General features: G+C 45.6%; 2 protein-coding genes across 2 annotated transcripts; one reads left to right on the top strand and one right to left on the bottom strand.

Annotated features, from left to right (window-relative positions):
* Positions 1-250: 250 nt before the first annotated feature.
* Positions 251-2,487, top strand: LOC148205172 (uncharacterized). Its single transcript, XM_088103485.1, has 2 exons — positions 251-943; positions 1,477-2,487. The coding sequence occupies exons 1-2, from the start codon at positions 251-253 to the stop codon at positions 2,485-2,487; spliced, it is 1,704 nt and encodes a 567-aa protein (XP_087959611.1).
* Positions 2,488-10,581: 8,094 nt separating this feature from the next.
* On the bottom strand, positions 10,582-18,367 carry LOC148205171 (uncharacterized). The gene is made up of 4 exons (XM_088103478.1): positions 18,194-18,367; positions 16,795-16,939; positions 11,300-15,975; positions 10,582-11,217 (listed from the first exon to the last, which is right to left on the bottom strand). Exons 1-4 carry the CDS (start codon positions 18,365-18,367, stop codon positions 10,582-10,584), a joined length of 5,631 nt encoding a protein of 1,876 aa, XP_087959604.1.
* Positions 18,368-18,681: the final 314 nt, after the last annotated feature.

The raw sequence follows: 18,681 nt of genomic DNA, 5'->3' as shown, positions 1-18,681 counted from the left end.
AAACTGAATCAGATGCATATATACCAGAAAAATAAATTATGAATATGATGGTAAGAAAGTTTAATCGATTTATGAAAAATTCTGCAACTAACAATGGAAGTTTCCCAAGAGGAGGAAAGAAGAGTTCAAGAAGCAACGCTATTCAATGCTATGAATGTGGAAAGGATGGTCATATGAAGCCTGACTATCCAGACTTGAAGAAAAAGCAGAAAGAATTCTCCAAGTATCCTCAGACAAGAACAAGAAGCAGATGAAAGCATATATTGCTTGGGAAAACAGTGATGAAGACTGTGATCGCAAAGAAGAATCAAATCTATGCTTCATGGCAGACTCTGCACAATCAGACGATGATAGTGATCATGAATTCGAAAATGAACCAATAGAAGTCAAGTACCACATGCTACTGGATGCATTTCAGGAAATTCATGCAGAGGCAATGCAACTTCAGTACAAAGTGAATCGATTATCATCTGAGAGAAGAGATTATGAATACAAAATTGATAATTTTGTGCAGGATAATGAAAAGCTTGAAGAAGATCTTGAAGAAGCTCTGAAATCTGTAAAGACAGTAAAATCCGAAGTACAAGTTGATGAGAAAGAGTGTGATAATTGTCCTCTACATGTTGAGAAAATTGAGTACTTAACCAGCACATTGGCAAAATTCACTCAAGGTAAAGATAATCTTGATGCTTTGTTGAGATCATCTAGAAGAGCTATCTACAGACAAGGTATTGGTTATAAGGCCAAAAGTAATAGGATAAACTCAAAGAAATTTATTAATCTGAGTAAACCTACTACTAATGCATACTTTTACTACAATACACTTGGTCACACATTAAGAAACTGCTACTTTAGAAATGTTGGTGTTCCAAAGCGAAAATACAAATGGGTTTCCAAGGAACAACTTTCTGCTACTAACAAACAAGGACCCAAATTCAAATGGGTACCAACGTCAAAACCTTTTAACTGTTGTGCAGGAAAGGAGCAGTACCTGCTGTAGCAGTGCACAACTCAAGGGTGAGCTAACTTGATGATATCAATTTTCTTGAGTATCTACAAGCGGTAACAATCATTTTCACACTGCATCATGCATGATATTTGTTTGAATGATTGTTTGATGAATGTATGATTGTTGATTGATTGATTGAGATTGTTTTATGTGAAAATCAATTTTACGACTTTTAATCGATTGTATTAAGTACATAGTCAATTACATGTTACTATATGTATATTTCTGTTTTGTGAAAACCTTTTGTCATACAGAAGTCAACTTTGAAATTAATGAAATCAATTTGATATCTTTGTTATTGGGCTTTCTGTATTTGAAAATTTAAATCTGGGTTTATTTGAGTACGTCTCTTTCGCGCCTTTATATTTGTATACCATGACTATAGTTGTAACACACAAAACCCTAGAAGATTCTATGAAAAGGTGCTTTGTGAATTATGTGAAAATGGCATCATCTTCCTCGTCTAGGTGTACCAAGAACATTTCTCCATCCGAAAGAAATGCAAGTCCTTAGGGTGGATCAGTGACAGCGATGCTAGAGAAAGATATATATGTTGGAAGAATATCAAGGAAGTGGTTCCACACAAATCAATTGAGTTATCTGTTTTCAGAACTAAAGACTTCACATTTCTTGAAAAACTTGATCATCAAGGTTTACGCACATTTGTTCAAATGAAGGGTGACTGCTACCCAAATCTGGTAAATGTGTTTTATAACAATCTGAAAGTTTTCAACGGGGATATCCACTCAAGAGTAAAAGGAGTAGACATTGTTATTAACAATGATACCTGGTTACAAGTTGCCAATCTAAAAAATGAAGGACGTATGTCACATCTACCTGATTGCTTACAAAACAGATGGACTAGGAAGACGCAAATGTTCAAAGACTGCATGAGGTATCCAGGAAGATACAAGAAGGAAAAAGGATTTCTACATAGATGGCTGGACAAAGAAGAGAAAATCATTGCTTTCATTAATGGTCGTGTTTTGTTACCTGGAAGATCTAATTATGAAAAATTGACTTCAGAGGATCTATATCTGTTAAATGCTATAATGTTCAGAATACCAACAAATTGGGTAACTGTTTTCAAGTGGCATATTATTGATGTTGGTATCAATGACTGGTTTGATTTACCTTATGGTGTGTTCATAAGCAAAATATTGTCTCTTAGTGACATTAATCTCACTGGTGAAACCAAAGTCACTTGCAACAAAGCCAATCAAATTGGAAAGGCGATTCTAACATGTATTGGTTTGAAGAAAATTGCTCTAGGATGGATTTTCAGTAATGAACATGACACAACCAAGAATCAAGATGAGTTACATGACTCCGACAGTGAACAAATATTACCATCTCCTATGTCTGAATTTGAAAAGCTTATGGCAAAAAGATTTGAGAAGGTATCCAAAAGAGCTAACTTGATGAAGAAATCTCTTATGAAAATGAATGAGAAGATGGATGAAATTATAGAGATTTAGGTGGAAAGTTCTACATCAATAGAAGAATCAATAGACAAAGATGATGAGACCAGTGAAGAAAATTCTATGGATTCATCTGAAACAGAATAGGGGTCTTGTGTTTACAGTCTAGTGTCATGTTTTTTGTTTGTTTGGATGTTTTGTTGGTTTTTAGAGCTTGTTTTGTTAATGGCTTTTTATGCCATTCTGTATTGGTTGTTTCCTATTGTAATCATGGTTTAAGTCAATGAAATCAAAATTATTTCTATATTGAGTACCTGGTTATATCTGATTAAAATCGACTGTGTTATGTATGAAGTTGATTGATTTATTATTTATCATTGCATTCATACATTTACACACACATATTATATCTGTAATAATTCTTGCATTACAATAATTCTAAAATGCTTGATTTGGAAAAGATCTTGAAAGGTTTTGTAGGAACATTTCTTCTGGATGAACTACTGGAGATTCAATTCAAATGGAAAGCAATGAAGTTGATTTCAACAGTGGATCAATCGATTACTGTTTAACAGGGATTATAAATTTCATGATTTGGAATTCGGTTATTCTGCTTATTGATCATATACTGTTGATTGTTTCATTTTCAATATATCTCTATTCTTATAATTGATTGAAATTACTTGAGATATTATTGAGATTGTTGATTGATATTGTATCTATGCTTCATTGATGTGTTTACACAATTTCTGATATGATACAATATTGTCACATGCTTATACATGCTATGAAATGTTCTGTGAAAATTGCATTGTCCATTTGGATTTTGATTATAAAACATGCATAATGGCATGGGTAGCATTGCGTAGGATCTTAGATAATTTCACATGCCTACACTTTAGGAGGAGATTATATCTTTATCATGTGATTATCTGTGACAGGGGGAGCATCATTGTTTGATAAATATGATTTACTGATGCATCTCTGAATAACTGTTTGTCAGCATATCATTATCATCATTGTTAACATACCTTTTTTGCTAATGCACAAAGGGGAAGAAATCTGGGAGAATACTCTGATAATGCTGGGAGAATATTATGATATTCATTTTCAGCTCTGATATATTTTGTTTGGTCTGATACACTCTGATATGTTCTGATATGAATTGATATATTTTTTGAGCTGAATGAAAAATGAGAATATTTCAACACGTTTACTCTAATACATTTTGATCATTTGTTGATCATTTGCTCTGATACATTTTGATATGATATGATTTGTACAACATGGTTGTTTATTAATCATGGTTGTGCATAATAAAAAAAAGGGGAGATTATTGAGATTGTTGATAGGGAGAGCACTGGTTTAGCTAAACCTACAATCTCAGAGCTTATGCTTTTTGATGATGACAACACATAATTAATAACACATGTGTTTATGTGTTACATGTTCATAAGTTTCATGTCACCATCTTTACTATCCTTGAATAAGGAGCCTTAATCTCAATAACTCCATTATCTTTAATCAACCATAACCTGTTCTTGAATTTCACTGGTTTGCCAAGGTAGGGTTCATTATTTTCATGCAAAAAGTCTTGATGAACTAGTTTCTCTTCATTATCTTCCTTCTTTATCTATTATTGGCCGTCTTGCGCTCCTAGTACAAATTTTCGAATTTCATCCTGCACACACTAAATAACATTGTATTAGAGCACTCAATTAACCGAAAAAAATGAAATAAAATAAAATTAAAGATAAATCAAAAATTAAAGATAAAAAGATAAAGAGATAAAAATTAAAGATAAAAAGATAAAAAGATAAAATTAAAGATAAAGTCTAATCGGTTAAGAATCATACAAAAGTATAGTTTAAACCACGAGTCCCCGGCAACGGCGTCAAAAACTTGTTAAGATGTCGGCAAGTGTACTCAATCATATCAAGTAATATAAAATGGTAACACCGAGTATCGTATCCTAAAAGGCTCACGACACTAAATAGTCATGTAATCACTTAACTAATTAAGGCTTAAGAACAATTTTTGGGGTTTTTGAATGCAAATGCAATAAAAATAAACATGAAATGCAATTTGATCAATTGAGGTTAAACACTAGAATGGATGGATGAAGTTGATAATATGACATGAATATGTTGTTGGGGTTTAGATTTCACCTAGTTTACTCTCATGTACATAAGAATTCATCTTCTTCATTCAATTGTTAACATCACTTTCTAAATTACTTAAAACTCGATCCCTCGGCGAAGAAAGCCTATCCTTAATTACTAGACCACATTCCCTTGCATCCCAATAATTAATTATGCATTACGATTAGAAGCTTAAGATGACAAAAACTCATACCCCCATCCCTGGGCAATACTACTTTTGGGAGAAATTCTCCAGATCGTGGTTTCTAGGTGTTTCCCAATAACAAAAAAGACCATAAAATCATGCCATGAGTGATCAAAACATAACAAGCATAGACCAAAGGAGAAAATCCCTAACAATTGATGAAAGAAGCATAAATAAAGTTGAATTTAGATAAACAATGGAATGAAAGAGATAGAAAAACCCTAGAAACTGAAGAGGAGAGCTCCCACATCCCCAAATCTACCTCCAAAGAGGCGAAATGTGTGTTTTTGTGCTCAAGCCATCAAAAGATACAATCCCTACCACGTCCAAGTCCCTAAATAGATCAAAAAATTAACAGAAAACGGGTCCAGGCCAACCACACTGGCACCAAGCGCCCTTATTTAGGGCGCCCGGGCAAATCTATGAGAAAACTGGCGCTCAGTGCCCCTGGAAGGGCGCCCAGGCGTGGTGCGGGACTGCATTTTATGCTCAGCACCCCTCAGCGGCACTCAGCCCTGGCGGTAACATTCCATAACTCTTTTTTTTGCTGCTTTATTGATAAAATCATCAAGTATACCCTCTACACACTTATTCACAAAACTATACTAAAAATATAAGTTCAAGCAAGCTTCTAAGTCAAAAATGGTTGATTTAATGTCAAAATTGAATCACAAATAACGGTATTTTCAACCGTTATAACTATCCCAAACTTGAAACTTTGCTTGTCCTCAAGCAAAATGTAACTTGGCTTAAACAAAATAATCATACTACAATGGTCTAGCACACTAAAAAGAATTTTCCTCTAGGATAAGTAAATACCTCAAGTTTGCTCATCATAGAAAGATTAGTCCAGATATATTGATGCTTTAGCCAATCAAGCTTCATTTATGGTACTCACATAATCAAGACATACACAACAGATGCAACAACCTTATGAGTGATCACCAAGCAGACAAAATGTTACCTTATGTGCATGGAATTATTCCTCACCAAAGACAGTGTTTCACTCAAGCACTTAAAAGTGTTTCACTCAAGCACTTAAAAGTGTTTCACTCAAGCACTTAAAAGTGTTTCACTCAAACTCAAAGATGTATAGTGAGGTGACACTCTTACACTCTACCATCACAATGTCACATGAATCAACTTTGCCTTTCATTTAACCACATATCAAACACACTTACAAGCAAGTTATCATCACAAGGACTTTTTGAGGTTTGTATTTAGGCCAAGCTAAGAAGAAAATTGGTTTTTCTAGACAACAAAATCCTTGAGTTAAGAGAGTGCACAATTCATTTATTCACATTAACAATCAACTCTCTTTCTTCTTTTATGTGAGAAACCAATTTTGAACTTGTTTCGGATGTGTAGTAGGGCAGTGCAGTTCTGAATCTTCCAGCTCTTCGGTCTTCTCCAGACGGCGTATCTTCTTTCCAAGCTTTGACCTTCCTCTTGACCCGGTGGGGTGGAGACCTACAAAAGATTCTCCGATGCCAAAGTCAGTTTCAGAGCAATGGCCTTTCTCAAGGGGTAGCAATAAATATGCATTCAATGTAACCTATCTACCACTCACCATGGACCTGTATTTATAGTTTTCGCTATGGGCTTGGGATTAGTGAAAAGTTAATCACGGCCCAAAACGGCCCGATAGCTTCTAATTTCTACTTACCTTTAAACTAGGCTACTTTTCCTTAAGTCATGTTGATTAGTGATTTGGCGGGCGTGGACGTTCGCCCATGTGAAATGGGCGTCTGCCTCGCGCGCACGGAGATCCGCCCATGTGAGATCCGCCCATGTGGGATCTTTGGTCCGGCGTCCGGTTTTGCTGGCCGTGTCCGCGAAGATCCGCCCATGTGGGATCCGCCCATGTGGGCTCTTCCGTACGGCGTCCGGCTTTGCTCGTCGTGTCCGCCCATGTGATATGGGCGTCCGCCTCGTCCGCATGGAGACCCGCCCAATTAGCTTGGGCGTCCGCTCACATGGATCCTTCCGTACGGCGTCCGGCCCTTGCAGATACACAAGCCCCCCAAGTCCTAGTGCCCGTAGTGAACGTAGGACTTTGGGTCACCTAACAGACAAGATTTGATGCAGTGGCTGTCGTGTCGGGCTGCTCTGTGATGGTAGGATTCCTTGTGAGTTCTTCAAAGTTTTTCTTATAAAGAGGTTCGACCCGGTTGGTAGGTGTTCCTCCCTGCTACAAGAGGGTTAGGAGAGTTTATACCGGGTCTAGGTTCAATCTTTGGCCGGCCCTTCAACGCATGAGCCCCCGGCTTGCCTTATACGATTGCGTACAGGCATTGTCGTAAGTCGCCGTGGACTCCGGATTGGACTCCGGATTGGACTCCGGTGTATCTTTGGGTAGACGGTCCTTGGACAACCGGACGGTCCTTCCGTACGGCGCCCGGCTTCCCGGGTCCCTTCGTACGGCGTCCGGCCCCTGCGGATACACAAGCCCCCCAAGTCCTAGTGCACGTAGTGGACGTAGGATTTTGAGTATGGCGTGTGTTGGGCCAGGAATCCGCATTTGGGCTATATCCAGTGGGCTTTCAAATTTGGACTTTAGGCGGGAAAACACGTGGCGCGCTCCTATTGACGGAAGGCGAAGCGTCGCCGAATCTGGAGCGTTGGTCGTGCCATATCTGGACGGCTGGGGCGTGCCCAGTGGGCTTTCAAATTTGGACTTTAGGCGGGAAAACACGTGGCGCGCTCCTATTGACGGAAGGCGAAGCGTCGCCGAATCTGGAGCGTTGGTCGTGCCAGATCTAGACGGCTGGAGCGTGCCCAACGGTTATGAAATTTTTCCTATAAATAGCAGATTAGACGAGGTCATTTTCGCTTATCTCCCTTGTTGAAGATTTTAAATTCTTTTTTCCCTCAGGTAATAAATGGCCTCCGTTTCTCTTGTGTCTGGTTCCGGGTCGTCGGGCGGAATCCGGGAGGGGTCGGCGGGTGGCGACGGCAGCGATTCTCTCAGCTCGGTCTCCTCTCATTTTGTGGACGAGGCGGTTGGTTCTTCTGGGGCGGACCTCGAGGCACCGGTTTCACCGGACGACCGGATCTTCCATGGCGTCCCTCTATTCCTGCTCAAGGGCGGTATACGCGTGGTCGGGTCCCCCCATGAGCCGGACGGTGTAGGGACGGTGGTGTCCGAGTTGGCTCCTGTCGTTCCTAGTCGGTATTCTTCGTGTTACGCTTTCCGCAAGGATTTGGAATGGAGGATCCGCCATACGCACATTGTCCGGGATGTAGAAGACTCGAGATTAATTCGAGCTGGTGTGACCTTGTTGAACGAAAGGGTTTTTCATGATGGACGGTCTTCTCCCTTTGACTTCTTTTTCATGTATGTCACCTTCTTCACCCATCTATTCATCCGGGTGCCTTTCACAAAGTTCCAAATGTCCATCCTTCGAGAAGTCAACGTGGCTCCTACACAATTGCATCCCAACTCTTGGGCGGCTGTACAGGCGTTCTTGGCTATGTGCCTAGCAGTGGGCGTCACTCCCACCATCCCGGTCTTCTTTTACTATTTCGAGGTTCGCCCTTCTCCTTCTGGCGGTTGGGTGTCCTTCATATCAGTCCGGGATAGGACCCTCTTCCGCCCTTTCTCCGATTCTTTCAAAAATTTCAAGACACATTACTTCAAAATAATTGTGGATAAAGCCGGCCTCCACGAATTTTCCGATATTGAAGGGAGGCCGTTGTTCCCATTTTATTGGACGAGCGATCCTCGACGAATAAAGGCGACTTCTTTGGGGGCCTTGACAGCGCCCGATTTGGAGGCCGTGCGTACCATTAACGACCTCCCCCGCCGGATTTCCGCCCGCTGTTTGGTCGAATGCCTTAGTCTCGAGGATTGTGGACCAAAGGCGTTCGGTATGGTCTTGTTATATTGGGTGTGTTTATTTTTCGTATACTGACGTTAATTTTCTGAATTGCTTTGTTTCTTGCAGAACTTATGACGACTCAGGGTTCCCGCAAATCCAATTTCATAGCTGCCCGGAAGAAGTCCGGGGCTAGCTCGTCGACCGCCCGGCCGACGTCCGTCCCAAACGTACCCCGTCCTCCTCCTGCCGGGCGAGTTTTTGTGGGCGGACGCCACGCAACTGCGCGTCCCACCCCGAACGTAGAAACCCCCCCCGTCAATAAGACTGGGGGTCCAAGTGTCCAGGTACCGCCTCCCGACTGTCAACCGGAGGTGGCGGCCATCCAGGCGACTCCAGTATCTGAGGCAGCCACTGTTTCTGCCGATCCCTCAGCTCGCAAGAGAAAGGGGCACGCTGCGGAGGGACGCAAAGACAAGGAGGGGTCTTCGTCTCGGTCGGCCTCAAAAAAGGCTCGAAAGAGCAAAGACAAGGACCGTGGGAAGGCCCCTGCCGTCCCTCTTCCGGGTGGTATCTTCAGCCCAGAATTTAGCATGAGTGACCGGTCGAAGTTCCACATGAGTTCCTCCCAAAGGGAGCTCATAGAGCCTCTCTCCGAGTTGGAATTGACCAACGCCATGCTGGAGATGTCTACTCGGACGTCCGCCCTGGCGTGGTACCTGAAGAAGTTCGCTGATCGCCCCGGGGTGGCGGAGGTGCGGGCCGAGCTCGATAAAGAAAAGAAGAATGCGGCCTCTCTTCAATTTACCTTGGAAGAGATGGTTCTCAACGAAGAGGAATACAACAAGAAGATCGATCGGCTAGAGGCCGACCTTGAGAAGGCAAAGAAAGAGGCCGCTGAGGATTTGGCAGCTGCCCGGGGCAAGCTTGAGAGCGCAGAGGAAGAAAATCGCCAGCTGCAGGCGGAAGTGGCCCGCCTAAAGGAGGTCGAAGCAGAGCGCGCTAAGGCGAACGAGGCTATTTCCCAAGACCTTGCGAAAACTAAGGAGAAGGTCGTCGAACTGGAGTCGACCGTCATGTTCGAACATGAGGAAGGCTTCAACAAAGCCCTTCGCCAAGTTATTCTTCTGGCGGGCGTCGAGGATCCGTATAGCCTCGGCGTGGACATTGAGAAGGACGTCGTGGATGGCGTCTTGGTTGACTTGATGGCCGAGGAGGATGCACCGGCCGTGGCAGACGGTGCCGGAGGAAATAGTTAGGAGTTTTATTTATTTGAATTTTTTGATGTGTATTCTTGTGGCCGTCCGTCCAATGTCTCGGATTGTCCAGAGGTTGGCCGGACGGTACTTTTGTAAATCTATATGTCTTTTGACATGGATGATTAATACACAGTGGCTTTTAGTTCCGTGCGTTTTCTTACTATGTCATTCTGCTTGCAATGATAACTTTCCTTTAAGTTAATTGTCCGGCCGTGATGGAGACTTTCCGAGGCGGACAGTAGCGTTTAGCTTCTAGTTTTTTGTTTCGTTTCTTATCCGAGTGTTCCGGACGGTTTTTCACTTCGTCGCCCCGCCAAGCTGAGAGTTGTTCTCGGAACACTCTTTCACCAGCTTGGGGTTTAGTAGGGCGGACGATCCTTCGTTGCGTCGCCCAACCAAGCTGAGAGCTGCCCTCGTTGGAACACTCTTTGCCAGCTTGGAGTTTGGTAGGGCGGACGATCCTTCGTTGCGTCGCCCAACCAAGCTGAGAGCTGTCCTCGTTGGAACACTCTTTGCCAGCTTGGAGTTTGGTAGGGCGGACGATCCTTCGTTATGTCGCCCAACCAAGCTGAGAGCTGTTCTCGTTGGAACACTTTTGCCAGCTTGGAGTTTGGTAGGGCGGACGATCCTTCGTTATTACATTTCTATAAGATGATATTAGCTTCGTGGGAGAAAACAGGTATCTTGATTCATTGATTTTGGGGGTACATCGGAACAAGTATTTGACATTAACTAAAGTAAAACTTTAAATGTGTGGCGTTCCAGGTGTTGGGGATGGGGTGTCCGTCCATGCGTTCCAGCCTGTAGGCTCCGTTCCCCGGGGCTTCCACTATCCTGAATGGCCCCTCCCATTTGGCGGCGAGTTTTCCGTGCGCCGGGTTTCGGCGGGCATCCCTCGCTTTTCTCCATACTAAATCCCCCTCTTGGAAACTTCTTGGGCGGACCTTGGAGTTGTATTTTCTCTCGACCATTCGTTTGCAAGCTTCGGCCCTCAGCGCCGCTCGGTCACGTCGTTCGTCCAGGGAGTCCAATTCGATTCTCAACTCTTGATCGTTGAGGTTCAGGTCCTCGACTTCTCGCCTTAAGGACGGTTCGCCCAGCTCAACCGGCAGCATGACATCAGTACCATAAGTTAAGTTAAAAGGGGTTTCGCCGGTGGTTCCATGAGGTGTGCATCTATAGGCCCATAGGACCTCGGGCAGTTCGTCCACCCATGCTCCCTTCCTTTCTCCCAAACGCCGCTTAAGTTCCGAAACTATGGTCTTGTTCATTGCTTCGGCTTGACCGTTCGTCTGGGGATGCTCGACGGAGCTGGTAATGTGCTTGATCCCCAATCCTTTGAAGAATTCGGCGAGTTTTTTTATCTATAAACTGCCGGCCGTTGTCTGTGATGATGGATCGGGGGAGGCCGAAGCGACATATCAACTTCCAACAGAATTTCTGGACCTGGGCGGCCGTGATGGTTGCCAGGGGCTCGGCCTCTACCCACTTGGTGAAATAATCCACCGCCACCAAAAGAAACTTCTTCTGCGCCCGCCCTAACGGAAACGGTCCCACGATGTCCATTCCCCATTGGGCGAACGGCCAAGGGGATGATACTGGATTCAGAGCGTGTGGCGGTCGGTGAGAGTGGTTGGCGTGCGCTTGGCAACTGAGGCACTTTTGGACGAACGCTTTCGTATCCGCCTCCATGGTAGGCCAATAGTATCCGGCTCTCAGTAACCGGGCTTTCAACGTCCTCCAACCCGTGTGGAGGCCACAGATGCCATTGTGAAGCTCGTCCATGACATAGCGCGCCTCTTCGTTGCCCAAGCACTTAAGGAGGGGGGAGGAGAATCCTCTTCGGTATAAGTCATCCCCCACGATAAGGTAATGGGCGATTTTCTTGGCTTCGCCCGGACCTACCGTCCGCCCCTCGTCCTGGCGGGTCATGATCTCCCTGATTTCTGCACGCCAGTCCTGCCCTCCATCGGATACCGCCGAGCATTCTACCGAAGGCTGAAGTAGAACTTGCCGCACGACAGTAGTCAACTGTCCCTTTTCCTTTCCCGAACTGAGTTTAGACAGTATGTCCGCCCTCGTGTTTTGTTCCCTGGGAATGTGCTGTATGTCAACTTTGTCGAACGCCCTTGCGAGTTCCGTCGCTCGTTGGTAGTATCGTAAAAGGCGCTCCTCTCTGACTTGGAAGTTGTCGTTCATTTGGCCGACCACCAACTCAGAGTCCGTCCGGCAGGTTATCCTGCGCGCCCCCATGTCTTTTGCCAACTCGAGGCCGGCTACCAGGGCCTCATACTCGGCCTGGTTGTTGGATACTTTGAATTTGAATATCAAGGAATGCTCCAGTAAGAATCCGTTGGGGCCTTCAAGAACGATGCCGGCCCCGCTTATCGAACGTCCGGACGCTCCGTCCACGTACAGATGCCAGTCTTCTAGGCCGGGTGGGGGTAATTCGGCCGCGAAATCTGCCAAATGTTGGCCTTTAACCGATCCCCTTGGTTCATAGCGCAAGCCGAACTCTGAGAGCTCTACTGCCCATGCCACCATCCGTCCGGCTAGGTCCGGCTTTCTGAGGATTTTGGAGATTGGGAAGTCCGTTCGGACTATCACTTGATAACTTTGAAAGTAAGGGCGAAGCCTTCGGGACGCGTGCAATAAAGCCAAGGCCACCTTCTCTATCCGCTGATACCGGGTTTCTGCATCTAGGAGCGTTCGACTCACGAAGTAAATTAACCTCGGTTGAGGCCGCTCTTGCATCAATACGGCGCTGATGGCCGTTTCAGATACTCCCAAGAAGATATGCAAATCTCCACCCGGAACCGGGCGGTTCATGACGGGTGGGTTACTTAGAATGGCTTTGACGTCTTGGAACGCTCGCTCGCATTCGTCATCCCACGCCGGGCCGGCCCCTTTCTTCAGCTTACGCAGGACCGGCCTCATCCGCTCTGCTAGCTTGGGGATAAACCGGGACAAGGCAGTGAGGCGTCCGACCAGTCTCTGGACTTCCTTAAGGGTGGCCGGACTCTGCATTTGTAGTACCGCGTCACACTTGTCCGGGTTAGCCTCAATCCCCCTTGAAGTCAGCATAAAACCCAAGAACTTTCCGGCTGCTACCCCGAATGTACACTTTGCGGGGTTCAAGCGCATGCCGAATTTCCTGACTTGGCGAAAAACCTCCTCGAGGTCTTGGATGTGTCCCTCTCCATCTGCCGATCGGACCACCATGTCGTCCACGTATACGTCCATGCACCGGCCTATCTGGTCCCGGAAGATTCGATCCATTAGGCGCTGGTATGTCGCCCCCGCATTCTTCAGGCCGAACGGCATAACCTCATAGCAGAAGTTAGCCTTCTCTGTGATGAATGCTGTCTTCTCGATGTCTGGTCCGTACATGGGTATCTGATTATACCCGGAATACGCATCCAGGAAACTCAACACTCGGTGTTCGGAGGCGCCGTCCACCAGGGCGTCTATGCTGGGTAGGGGGTGCGAATCCTTTGGGCAGGCCTTGTTCAGATCCGTGTAGTCGGTACACATGCGCCACTTCCCGCTGGCCTTCTTCACCATGACCACGTTAGCTAGCCAGGTGGTGTAGGTGACAGCCCGGACGAATCCGGCTCTCTTCAACTTCTCTACCTCCTCCTCGACCGCCTTGCGCTTCTCCTCGCCCATTCTTCGCTTTTTCTGGGCTATAGGTCGTGCATTCTGGAAAAGCGAGAGCTTGTGGCACATCACCGCCGGATGAATGCCTGGCATATCCGCTGCCGTCCACGCAAAGAGATCACGGTTCCTCCACAAGAGTGCTCTCAACTCCTTTTCCATTTCGGGGTTCAGCTCCCTGGCGATGAGAGTGGTTTGGGCAGGTTCCTTTCCTATCAGGATAGGTTGGGTTTCTCCCATAGGTTCCAGCCGGTCCTCGGTATTCGTCCTAGGATCGAGGTCGGCCATGGCCACCTCCGAGCCGGCCGCCCGCCTTTTTACGGGACGGACGTGCAACTTCAACCCTGCCGCGTAACATTCTCGCGCCGTCTTCTGGTCCGCCCGGACTGTACAAATAGTTCCCTTCTCGGAGGGGTATTTCATTGTGAGGTGGGGGGTAGAGACGATCGCTCCAAAAGCGTTTAAGCACGGCCTTCCGAGCAGCACGTTATATGAGGTGCTAGCCTCTACCAGCAGATACCGGACCCTCTTCTCCTCGCTAGATCGTCCCGTCCCCAACCTCGTCCTCAACTCCACGTATCCCCTTGTGTCAACTCTCTCTCCTGCGAACCCGACTATTTGCCCATCGTAAGGAACAATCAGGTCTTCTGCGATATCCATCTGCAGGAAAGTCTTCCAGTAAAGGATGTTGACCGAACTTCCTTGGTCAACTAGAACTTTGCTTATCCCGTACCGTGCTATTTCTGCCGTTATGACCATTGGGTCGTCCTGGTCGGGATCAGGGGCGTGAAAGTCTTCGTCGGAGAATGTGATGGGCGGCATGGATCGGCGCGGCTTGTCAATCACATGGACGGAATGGAGGGCTCGAAGATGGCGCTTACGGGCGGAGGAAGATGATCCTCCTCCCGCGAATCCTCCGGAAATGGTGTTGATATGCCCTCTCAAGGGGCGTTCCCTGCTACGGCTTCGGCTTGGTCGCCTTTCTGAGCGTGGTCGCTCCGCCCTCGTGTTCTTTGGCTTGTCCTTTCGGTAGGCCGGCCTCTGAGCAGGCCGTTCGGTTGGTTGTGGCGGACGCTCATCGCGGACGTATTTCTTGAGCTTTCCCGCCCGGATGAGCTCCTCTATTTTGTCCTTGAGGGTCCAGCACTCTTCGGTGCTGTGACCCATATTTTTGTGGTAGGAGCAGTGTTTGCTCCGGTCAGCGTTCTTCGAAGTAGGGAGCCCTTCATGCTCTGTTATCAACTCTGCACTCAGAGCCTCCCGAAGGATCTTCTCCCTTGAGGCGTTCAAAGGTGTATACTGTTGGAAGCGGGGTCCTTTCTTGTGCTCCCCGGGTCTAAGGCCGAACGTTTTTCTCGTCGACGGACCGATTTTATTACCGTCCGCCTTTTCTCTAACTTCTTGATTTTCCTTTTTGTAGGAGAGTTTCATCTCCTCCACCCTTATCTCGTCAGCTGCTCTCTCCCTCAGCTCCTCCATTGTTTTAGGAGCACGCCTGCAGACACTATCCTTGAATGGTCCCGGTTTTAAGGCCGGCAGGATATAATGAAGGGCAAGCTCAGGGGTCAAGCTTTTTACGCGGCGGACGGTCTTCTGGTACCTATCCATAAACGTCCGTAGTGTTTCGTCCTTCCCCTGCTTGAGGGTCATTAATTCAAACACGGTCAAGTCTTGGGTGCTACTGGCCGCGAATTGCTTGATGAATAGTTGTTTCAAATCAGCAAAGTTTTCTATAGAATTAGGGGGGAGGGTGTTGAACCATTCCAGTGCCTCGTCTTCTAACGAGAGCGAGAATGCTCGGCACCAAATGGCGTCATTGCCTGTCCGGAACGCCATCGCGTTTGAGAATGTTTGGATATGGGACGCGGGGTCCGTCGTTCCGTTATACATTTTGAACTGCGGAGCCATGAATTGCTCCGAGATTTGGACATTCATTATGCTTTGGGTGAATGGAAGCAATAGGGTGGATGAAGGCTCCGGCTTGATAACCATCCGCCCGTCCTCGGCAGCGCTTTCCGCGTGCACCGACTTAGCCTTGCTTTCCGCTGCCTCCGATCCGGAAGGCCTCCAAGTCCTATCGCTCTCGGTACCCGGGGGCGGGCGTTCTCCTTCCACCCCCTTTCCTTTATCCTTCGTTCGTTCTTCCCCGTTCATCCGCCCGATCTCCCGAGCTATCCGGGCTTCGCAGTCGGCCTTCACGGCCGCCATCTCTTCTTCATGACGTTGCTGCATCTCGTCCATTTTTTGTTGTAGCACGCGCATCATCTCGGCGGGATCGTCTAAGCTCATGTTTCTCGTGGTCACCATTGGGTTTTTTAAGTCACACGGCCCCACGGTGGGCGCCAAATGTTTCGGATGTGTAGTAGGGCAGTGCAGTTCTGAATCTTCCAGCTCTTCGGTCTTCTCCAGACGGCGTATCTTCTTTCCAAGCTTTGACCTTCCTCTTGACCCGGTGGGGTGGAGACCTACAAAAGATTCTCCGATGCCAAAGTCAGTTTCAGAGCAATGGCCTTTCTCAAGGGGTAGCAATAAATATGCATTCAATGTAACCTATCTACCACTCACCATGGACCTGTATTTATAGTTTTCGCTATGGGCTTGGGATTAGTGAAAAGTTAATCACGGCCCAAAACGGCCCGATAGCTTCTAATTTCTACTTACCTTTAAACTAGGCTACTTTTCCTTAAGTCATGTTGATTAGTGATTTGGCGGGCGTGGACGTTCGCCCATGTGAAATGGGCGTCTGCCTCGCGCGCACGGAGATCCGCCCATGTGAGATCCGCCCATGTGGGATCTTTGGTCCGGCGTCCGGTTTTGCTGGCCGTGTCCGCGAAGATCCGCCCATGTGGGATCCGCCCATGTGGGCTCTTCCGTACGGCGTCCGGCTTTGCTCGTCGTGTCCGCCCATGTGATATGGGCGTCCGCCTCGTCCGCATGGAGACCCGCCCAATTAGCTTGGGCGTCCGCTCACATGGATCCTTCCGTACGGCGTCCGGCCCTTGCAGATACACAAGCCCCCCAAGTCCTAGTGCCCGTAGTGAACGTAGGACTTTGGGTCACCTAACAGACAAGATTTGATGCAGTGGCTGTCGTGTCGGGCTGCTCTGTGATGGTAGGATTCCTTGTGAGTTCTTCAAAGTTTTTCTTATAAAGAGGTTCGACCCGGTTGGTAGGTGTTCCTCCCTGCTACAAGAGGGTTAGGAGAGTTTATACCGGGTCTAGGTTCAATCTTTGGCCGGCTCTTCAACGCATGAGCCCCCGGCTTGCCTTATACGATTGCGTACAGGCATTGTCGTAAGTCGCCGTGGACTCCGGATTGGACTCCGGATTGGACTCCGGTGTATCTTTGGGTAGGCGGTCCTTGGACAACCGGACGGTCCTTCCGTACGGCGCCCGGCTTCCCGGGTCCCTTCGTACGGCGTCCGGCCCCTGCGGATACAGAACTTATTCCCAACTTTACTTGCATTGAGCTTAACCTTTGCTTTTCTTTCTTTTCTTTTCTTTTGTTTTTTGCTTTTGCTCAATGCTCTTTAATGAATTTCACAAAGTTCTTTCCGGTTTCTCACAACCCCAAACTTGAACCATTCTTCGTTACCATATAAATATACTCTACTCAACTCAAGTAAGGATTTCAAAAAGGGTTTCATTAAAAATTCAAATTTAGGCTCAAGGTTCAAAGGATAGAAAAAACATTATTCTTTGTTGGGTTCACATATTGGCATGGGCTTATAAGGGAAAGAAAAAATGGCCTTGATCATGTGTAACAAGCAAGCAAGTGGTTCAATCATAGAAAATCAGGAAAATCAAATATGATTCCAAAGCAATAGCATCCAATCAATCAATGAATGATGAGTCCAACCTCTCATCAGTTAACTCAAGTTCCACAATTTAATAACATCCTACCCAGCATATTAATCACAATTGAAATCATGCATCTGTTTTTAACAAAACCATGAGCAACCACGATCTATGCTTAAAAGCCTAACCAATCATTAACTCAACATGCATCATAGAAAATAGAGCAAACACAAGAATATTACTCATCACAAACAACAGTTTATCACATCATACCAAACCATTGCAACACAATTCATTAAACCAAGTACACAAACACTAAAACAACAACAAAATAAACAAAATTCAAATAAGCATAAAATAAAGCAAAAATATAAAAATCCTGATCCAGCAGCATCCATCAGTAGATGCTTTCCTTTGAATCTTCCCAACATCAACAAGTAGATGCGAATCCTTCTCATCAACATCCATCAGTAGATGCCTTCAGTAGCATCCATCAGTAAACGCTTAATCACATAGCATCCATCAGTAAATGCTTAATCTAGTAGCATCCATCAGTAGATGCTTTAATCTAGTAGCATCCACCAGTAGATGCTCCTCTTCATAGCAACATCCATCAGTAGATGCTATCATCTGAGTCCTCCTAGCATCCCTTAGTAGATATTGTCTAACATCCATTAGTAGATGTTGTCATTACTGCTAAGCAAAATCAAATCCAAACAACACAAATAATCAATTAAAAAGAAAAAGTCAGAAATTGGGTTGCCTCCCAATAAGCGCTTGTTTAACGTCACGAGTCTGACACCATTAAGCACAATCTAGATTTTTTATATTGGTGCTTTTCTCTCTTTCATGACACCAACATAAATTCAACAAATTCCTAGTCACCATCTTTACTCTCCTTGAATAAGGAGACTCAATCTCAATAACTCCATTATCTTTAATATCTTTAATCACCCATAACCTGTTCTTGAATTTCACTGGTTTGCCAAGGTAAGGTTCATTATTTTCATGCACAAAGTCTTGATGAACTAGTTTCCCTTCATTATCTGCCTTTTTCATCTACTATTGGCAGTCTTCTCTATTTCCAAACCTAAAATGAAAGCTTTTGATGATCTTGCGCTCCTAATATATATTTTGGAATTTCAACCTGCACACACTAAAGAACACTGCACGACAGCACCCAATTAGCTAAAAAAAAATAGAATTAAATTAAAGATAAAACAAAAATTAAAGATAAAAAGATAAAAATTAAATATAAAAAGATAAAAAGATAAAATTAAAGATAAAGTCTAATCGGTTAAGAATCACACAAAAGTATAGTTTAAACCACGAGTCCCCGACAACGACGCCAAAAACTTTTTAAGATGTCGGCA

The sequence above is a fragment of the Vigna umbellata genome, chromosome 1, assembly GCF_029865625.1.
Source record: "Vigna umbellata cultivar VRB3 chromosome 1, Vumbellata_1.0, whole genome shotgun sequence".
Classification (NCBI taxonomy): domain Eukaryota; kingdom Viridiplantae; phylum Streptophyta; class Magnoliopsida; order Fabales; family Fabaceae; genus Vigna; species Vigna umbellata.
The sequence above is the reverse complement of the archived record's forward strand: the minus strand, read 5'-3'. Positions and strand labels throughout refer to the sequence as shown.

What these genes read in the sequence shown, in the direction of transcription:
- LOC148205171 (XM_088103478.1), bottom strand. Translation starts at nt 18,367, where the DNA reads ATGAAAAAGGCAGATAATGAAGGGAAACTAGTTCATCAAGACTTTGTG. An exon ending in ATTCAAGGAGAGTAAAGATG is followed by an intron (nt 16,940 to 18,193) that starts GTGACTAGGAAT and finishes CTGTATCCGCAG; the next exon opens with GGGCCGGACGCCGTACGAAG. An exon ending in GGCGACTTACGACAATGCCT is followed by an intron (nt 15,976 to 16,794) that starts GTACGCAATCGT and finishes AATCTTTTGTAG; the next exon opens with GTCTCCACCCCACCGGGTCA.
- LOC148205172 (XM_088103485.1), top strand. Translation starts at nt 251, where the DNA reads ATGAAAGCATATATTGCTTGGGAAAACAGTGATGAAGACTGTGATCGC. An exon ending in AAGGACCCAAATTCAAATGG is followed by an intron (nt 944 to 1,476) that starts GTACCAACGTCA and finishes TTCCTCGTCTAG; the next exon opens with GTGTACCAAGAACATTTCTC.